Below are 6,918 nucleotides of genomic sequence, written 5' to 3'. Positions count from 1 at the left end.
TATGCGTGTCAGGCCAAAGTCGGCCAGCTTGGGGGTGAAGCCCAGGGGCCGCCCATGATCCGTCTTCAGCAGGACGTTCTCCATCTGGGATTGGCCATCGTGAGGATGAGGCGTGTGAGACCGTGCGTGCGCGGCCACACAGGGTTTTGATGGTCTGGATCCAAAAGAAATTACATTTCCCAGCAGATATGCTGAGAACGATGTCAAGTTGTTGCATTTGCGTTTGCGCATGAGCTGTAAAGCGCACGCAAGTGGGTCCACATAAGCGCGTACGTGCATTACCGTGTCTGCACAAGAAGGGCGAGTTTGAAGCACACGTCAACAAGGGTGCTTGGCCTTCAGCAAAGCCACAGCGCACGAGCGCTCTGCTGGCCCAGGTCACCTTATTGCACTGTGGGCCCGTTCATCAAGCCTCGTGCGTGTTTTGATGCGCCACCCCAGCCCCCCACGTGCGTGTGCTGGCGCGCACCTTGATGTCGCCGTGCATGAGGTGCATCGCGTGGAGGTACTGCACCGCGTAGGCCACGTCCAGCAGCACCGCCACAATGGCCGCCAGGTCCACGCCGATGGCGCCGTTGGGCATGGCGCGGTGGAAGTGGCCGGCCTTCATGGCGCCATACAGGGTGCCGCGGTCGCAGAACTGCAGGGCGCAAGCGGGTGTTCCAGGCGCAATTGTTGTCAGGAGTGTGGGGAGAGGGCTGGTCCAAAGGGCAGGGATGGAAGGAGCTCGGCGCCGGCGGTTTTCGACCCCTACACCCAGGGCGCCCGCTCGCGGCTGCAGCGCATGCTGTCGGGTAAATCTGCGCGTCCGAGCCGTGCGCACCCAGCCATACAGCATTTTCTTTCAAATCGCCCCCACCTCCATGACCACAATGTTGTAGGTGGTCAGCGCCCCCTCAGGGTCCTCGTTGGCGCCCAGCCGGCGGTACCTCGTGCGCATGTCTGCCGCGCCACTCACGCTGGTGCTGCGGCCCGGGTCTGACGCGGGTGGGCAAACAGTTGGTGAGGAAAAGAGTCAAGGTCCGCAGTCGACATTGGGTGTGTGCGTGTCGAGCCCTCAGGGGCACTGCGCTTCAGTGGCGGGCCGCCGCAGCTTGACGCGGTCAATCCTCCAGCCAAGCCGCATCTGTGAGTCGCCGTGCAGGGGACAGGAGCATGCATGCATCTCATGGTGCTGGTGCCCATGCACCAGCAAGCATTCACGTGCAGCGCGCAGAGTGTGTTGCGATTCACCTGTCGCCTCGACCATATCTGTGAGGCAGGAGAAGACGCTGACAATGTTGGGGTGGTGCACTGTGGACAACACCGCCATCTCGGTCGCGACCTGCAGCGCCTGAGGGATCCGCAAAGGCGACAACCGGCGGGAAGAAAAAGAGCGCTTTCAGTGGCTTCGCAGGTAGCAGGTGCTGGGCGCATCTGTGCAATTGTGTCGACGCACTCCATTTGTGGGCTGCAACTTGAGGACCCGAGGCGCACGCCACAACTCTTTGATGGACCCCAGGGCACAGCTCCCACCTCAAATTCGGTGTTCCGCGCCGGCATGACCTGCGGGCGTGAAGCAGGGGGAGATGCGTTTGAGACAGCAGGAGCTGCGCGTGCCCGACACGACTCTGCACGCTTGCAGCCAGGGGTCGGCCCCTGGCAGCTCTACGGCTGAGCAGATGGCGCCATTGGAATGTGCAGTGCAAGGTGGGGGGGGGGGCGCACCTTTGCTGCGACCGGGACCTTGTGCCACCATCCCTTGTATACCACCCCAAATCCACCTGCATGGGTTGGCATGAGTGTACACTGCTCAGCCAAGAACGCAGGTAGGAGGGCTGCACGCCTTCAAGTGACCAGCCCAAGGCGAAGTAGGCATCGGGTGCATGCACGAGTGCATGCATGCATGCGTTGGCACTTGACATACATCACCGGCATGCATGTAAAGCGCACACACGTCTATACACACACACATTCAACACACACACACGACAATCCCCACCTTGCCCCAGGACCTCCGCCACACTGAGTTCAGTCGCGTCGGCCAGGCACTGGCGCCCCTTGGATCTGAGATCCTGCTGCAGGACCTGCAGAACAGCAGCAAGTCCGGGTTTTGATTTTTGAGTTGATATAAAAGGTCGTGCAGCGCATCGTGCATAGGCACAGGGGCGGAACCCGCAGAAGCGTGTTGTCGTTGTCAAGCGAGCAGGAGCTGTCTGGATGCTTTCGAGTTGCCCAGGCTGGACCTGAAGCCCTGCGCCGTGCCGCCGCATACCTGCAGCATCGCCTCTGTGTTGAGCCGGGGATTGCTTGACACCATCGACAGCCGCGCCGACGCGGCGGGGCGCAGCGCCGACGACGGGTCGGTCCCGTTGGAGCTGGAGAGCGAGCTGCTCGGCGCCGCCGCCAGCCCGCCCCCACTGACGCTGGTAGGGGACGCAACCCCCGCCGCCGCTGCGGCGAAGGCGCTGGCGGAGCGACCGCCAGACAGACTCGAGGACAGCGCCTTGGACGTGCTGGGGGCAGATGCACTGCAGTTGGCCTGCTGAGCAGTGTTTTGGGTGTACAAGGAGAGGTGGCATGACGAGGCGGTCTCGTCGAAAAACACGCGTCATCAAGCACAGCCGGCTAGCAGGTTGCCTGAGCAAAGCCTGCCTGCCAGCAGCGCCCATACGTAGAGCTAATAGGCAATCCAATGCAGCGTCGAGAGAGCCAGCGCCGAGGGCTATGCGAAGCCAGACGGCCGAGGACGTGAGCTCATGGCAGCAGCTGCTGCTGGCGTCAGCGAGTAGTGGGCGTTTGCTTGATTCAGGGTGCTGCTGCCACGGCAGCTCATACCGGCACGTCCCACCTGGGCGACCATTGAAGCCAGCAGGTCTGCGCGGCCCGTCAGCTTGATGTGCAGCATGGGGGTGACGCCATGGATGAAGCCCTGGGGGTGGCGGCAGGGGTGCGGGCCAAAGTATGGGGTGGCTTGCATGGTGCTGGTGGCTGGTGTGGTCATCATTGTGGCGGTGGTGGTGGTGCGGTTGTGCGTGTGTGTGCATGCGTGCATGCGTGCGTGCGTGCGTGCGTGCGTGCATGCGTGTGCGTGTGTGTGTGTGTGTGTGTGTGCGCGCGCGCGCTGTACTGGTAAGCTTCGCTTGCAGACGAACAATTGATGCAGGAACACCCATTTGGTCACGTCCATGCCAACATCAACGCGCTCTCACTGCCCACCAGCAGTGTGTCCTGGATGTGCATAAAATCGCAGGGCGAGTTGAATGTGAAGTACAGGCCACCGAGCGCCGGGCCGTCGCCCGCTATCAATGGCACGACCACGATCGACGACACCAGCTGCGAAGACCGTGTGAAGACGTCCCGCGCGGGGCGGGCGCTTGACTGCGCAAAATCAGGGAGGTTCATGGCACGGCGCAGTGTCAAAGTGCTGCAGCAGCAGTTGTGCTGAGGTGGCAAGCCACGGCAAAAGCAAGAACCTGTCGCGAGGGCCGCAGAGGGAGGGGACAGCTCAGGTGAGCCGCCAGACCAGGGTCACCCCCTGCTGACCTGCATGTAAGCGGAGCAGTCCGTGATGAATCGCGCCTGCTGCCCCTGCAGCGCCGACGCCAGCAGCGTGTTGACCAGGGTCAACCGGCTGGCGATGACGTGAGCCTCCGGGTCGCTGGGCGGGGCCAGGCGGTGGTCCGACCCGAGGCTGTTGGAGCCGCTGCTGGCTGTGCCCGAGGCGTTGGCCGCGGCAGCCTTGGCTGCCGCCGGCGGACACTCGAAAACGAGAGCCTCGGGGACCTCCGGCGACTGGGCGCTGGCGATCAGCGCGAGGCGCGCGCTGGCCGCCATGTTGGTCGCGGAGTGCATGTAGCGGCCGGCGCTCTGCGAGCGCGACGCATGGCAGGCATGGGAGCCCGCAGCTACAAGGGGTCGGCAAGCAGGGGCCGCCACATGGGACTGTGCCCCAAGACTATGTAACACCTGAGCCTCAAGCAGGTTTGCTGAACGTGCTGCTGGCTCATCTCTCCCTGAACGTAGCGCCCGTAGTCGCTTCTTACTTGCAGTTGGGGTCGAGCCGCGCCCCAAACCGCATTGCGCCTGTCTTAGACGGTGCCCCACCCCATTTCAACTGATATCAATGCCCAGATGACAACAGGCCCGAGAATTTCCATGTGCATGCCATGCAATCACCAATCACCCACAGTAAGGAGCAGGCTGATCAGTGCCACTGGGTCCTGCTCGTCCTCCATCCTCGTCAGCAGCTGCGCCAGCTGCTGGATCTGCGGGTGGTACAGGTGCGGCTGCAGCCCTGCCCCCGCCAGCTGCAGGCGCACCTGCCACCTGGCAACACCAGAAGGGGTGCGCCCACGAGTCGGGTTGGCACGCGACCAAGGCTGGCATGAACCGCCGGTGCCCGCAGCTCAAAGAGGCGCCCCCACCAGCTGACGCAGGAGGCACCAACCGCTCCCCGTCACGCCTCACACGTCTCGCCTGTTCCAAGCTTTGGACCCCCCCTTTTGGCCCCAGAAACGCACCAGTTGCTGTCAAACGAGGCGGGCTCTGACTTGGCCAGCAGCAGCACGCCCAGCGGCGCATCGGGCGCGCCGATGGGCACCTGGACGAAGCTGCGCAGGGCGCCCTTGTCGCCAGTGAGGCCCTCCGGCATGCCCTCCACCTGCAACCAACCACGTTTCGGTTGCAACAGCCATGGGTCGCCAGACAGTCGGTTGAAAGGCGCTTGCGATTTGCGTGGGCCCTGTGGCCTCCTTTGTTGCAGGGGTGCATTCTTGCCAGCGGTGCGAACACGCGCGGGCGCTGGGGCGACGGGCAGGGCAAAGCCGCCTGCAGCCTGACAACCGCATATGAGGCGGCGTGTTCCGTCTGCGTCGCAATTCCATTGCTCACAGCTCACCGTGGTGTTCAAGGCGTCTTGGACTGACAGACTGCAGGCGGCCCCCACACACTTCGGCGCGTCCTCCGCGCGGCGGGTGACGATGCGGCGCTGCAGCGCGGCGGCGCCGGTGCCGTGCGCGGCCATGAGCACGCTGCAGGTGGGGTCGTCCTTTGGGACCGCCCAGATGCTGCAATTTTGAAACAAGCAGGCGCGTTTGCGTGGGTGTATTTTGAAGGTAGTGTGAGTGACTGCAAGAGCGCGGTCTGGTGGGAGAGGGCCAAGCAACTGGGTGGGAATTCAGGGGTCCAGTTGATGGCTGCTTGGTACACTTGAGTCTGCGCACGGCAGGCGGTGGCAGTACGCCTGGTGGCACGATGACCCTGTGCCCGGCGGCCGCGCATGCGGCGGGCCCGCCGCGGCTCACGCGACGAGCTGCGTCTTCAGGCGGATGCACAGCAGCTCAGCCGCCTCCTGCAGCCCGATCAGCGGGTTGCCGTGTATCATGGCCAGCTGCTGCTGCAGCGCGTGCACCTGGGGTCGGCGCCACGGGCGCGGGGGCAGGAGCAGAGGCGTGTATGAGGGGAGGGCGGCGTGCGGCGCTGCCATTCCACCGACGGTGCCCGCGAGAGAGCTCGTGCCGCTGCATCATCGGAGCTGTTGGCTCGGTTTGAGCGCCGGCTGGTCGCTCGCGCTGCCCACGGTAGGGGAGGGCGGCGCGGTTTTGACGACGCTCACAGTGGGCTCGGCAGGCGCGTGCAGAGCGGGCAGCCAATGCTAGAACTGCCTTGGGGGAGCGGCACGGGCTTGCAGTGTGAAAGGGTCCCCACGGGCTTGCAGTGTGAAAGGGTCCCCACCCACCTCCGACAGAAACCCAGCCATCGGCGCGGAGCTCAGGCGCATGAGTGTGATGCTGCCGACGCGCCCGTTGCCCTTTGCCTTTGCGTACGGATCTAGGCTCGAGAGGCGGCTGAGCGGGTGCGCTGGAGGCGGCGACGGTTTCCCGTTGTCCTGCTCCGCCGGCGCCGCGCATTCCGCCGTGCGCCACGCCGGGACATCCGGCCCATCCGGTGTGGATGCACAGGCGCCCATCGCGTAGTTCTATTCAACCTCCTAGCCGATGTGTGCCTTTGTGCGTCACTGGGCCGCAAATGGACCACGGCGGTGTAAGATCGCTCGGCAAAGCTGGACACCTGAGTGGGATCCTGATAAGGTCACGAATGACGTAGCCAACGAACCTCTGGCTCGCCTGTTGAGGCCTCGTCCGCTGTCGTCAGCCTGGCGAAGCGGGGTGTGTCTGGGCGATGAGCCGTCGTGAGTGCGGTGCGGTTTGATATCTGCGTAAATTTTGGCACATCACGAGCTGGCTGAGCCCTGCGGTAGGTTCGCCGGCCACGATAGCACCGCAGTGACGCTGGCTGTGTGTTGTGGAGAGGCCAGAAAAGGCCTAGCATTTGGCCCGAATCGCCCCTGCTCACTCATGGTACGCTTGTGAATAAATTTGTAAGAACCTATGAGGATATACAGGGTTGGAGAAGGCTTGCAGGCAGAGTTCCCACCCAGCGGCAGCCACCTGCACGCTGTGCTCTCACCCCGGCTCACGCCCCCCAGAACACCGTGCAGTCGTGCGCTTAAAGCGCAGCAAGAGGCAAGCGCGTCTATGTCAGTCGTTTCGGATTTGTTTAGCGATGGCCAGTTGCTTGTGAGCGGCGCAGCTTGCGGTTGTGAGAAATTTCTTTCTGGTGCTGGGTCAACTGTGTGGATTGAACGAGCCCACAGTGTTAGGTCACTACGCGTGCGCTTTCCACATGCAAGTTCTACCACCCATGATATGACACCAATAACGTGATGCGCATGCCAGGGGCCCGTACCGCAGGCCAGGGTGTGAGGCAGGTGGTCCTAGGTAGGATAGACATGATTCGGATTGCTGGTGTCGTCGTGCTATCCGAACCTGATTGATGAGCGACAAAATGAGTCTTGTCCAACTGTCATTGCGGGTCTGAGTGCGGCAAGCTATCAGAGGTAGCCGTTTCGAGCATGGTCGCCTGCTTGGTTGATGC

At 63.2% G+C, this 6,918-nt stretch overlaps 1 protein-coding gene across 1 annotated transcript; it reads right to left on the bottom strand.

Moving 5' to 3' along the window:
- Nucleotides 1-278: 278 nt before the first annotated feature.
- Nucleotides 279-5,740, bottom strand: MNEG_2760 (hypothetical protein; the record flags this gene model as incomplete). The annotated part of the gene is made up of 16 exons (XM_014048759.1): nucleotides 279-287; nucleotides 470-640; nucleotides 860-978; nucleotides 1,234-1,333; nucleotides 1,516-1,545; nucleotides 1,708-1,763; nucleotides 1,982-2,066; nucleotides 2,255-2,521; nucleotides 2,831-2,911; nucleotides 3,199-3,360; nucleotides 3,526-3,849; nucleotides 4,170-4,308; nucleotides 4,503-4,642; nucleotides 4,880-5,048; nucleotides 5,286-5,392; nucleotides 5,720-5,740. The coding sequence occupies 16 exons, from the start codon at nucleotides 5,738-5,740 to the stop codon at nucleotides 279-281; spliced, it is 1,980 nt and encodes a 659-aa protein (XP_013904213.1).
- Between the last annotated feature and the right edge of the window lie 1,178 nt (nucleotides 5,741-6,918).

The sequence above is a fragment of the Monoraphidium neglectum genome (assembly GCF_000611645.1).
Source record: "Monoraphidium neglectum strain SAG 48.87 unplaced genomic scaffold scaffold00323, whole genome shotgun sequence".
Lineage (NCBI taxonomy): Eukaryota > Viridiplantae > Chlorophyta > Chlorophyceae > Sphaeropleales > Selenastraceae > Monoraphidium > Monoraphidium neglectum.
The sequence above is the reverse complement of the archived record's forward strand: the minus strand, read 5'-3'. Positions and strand labels throughout refer to the sequence as shown.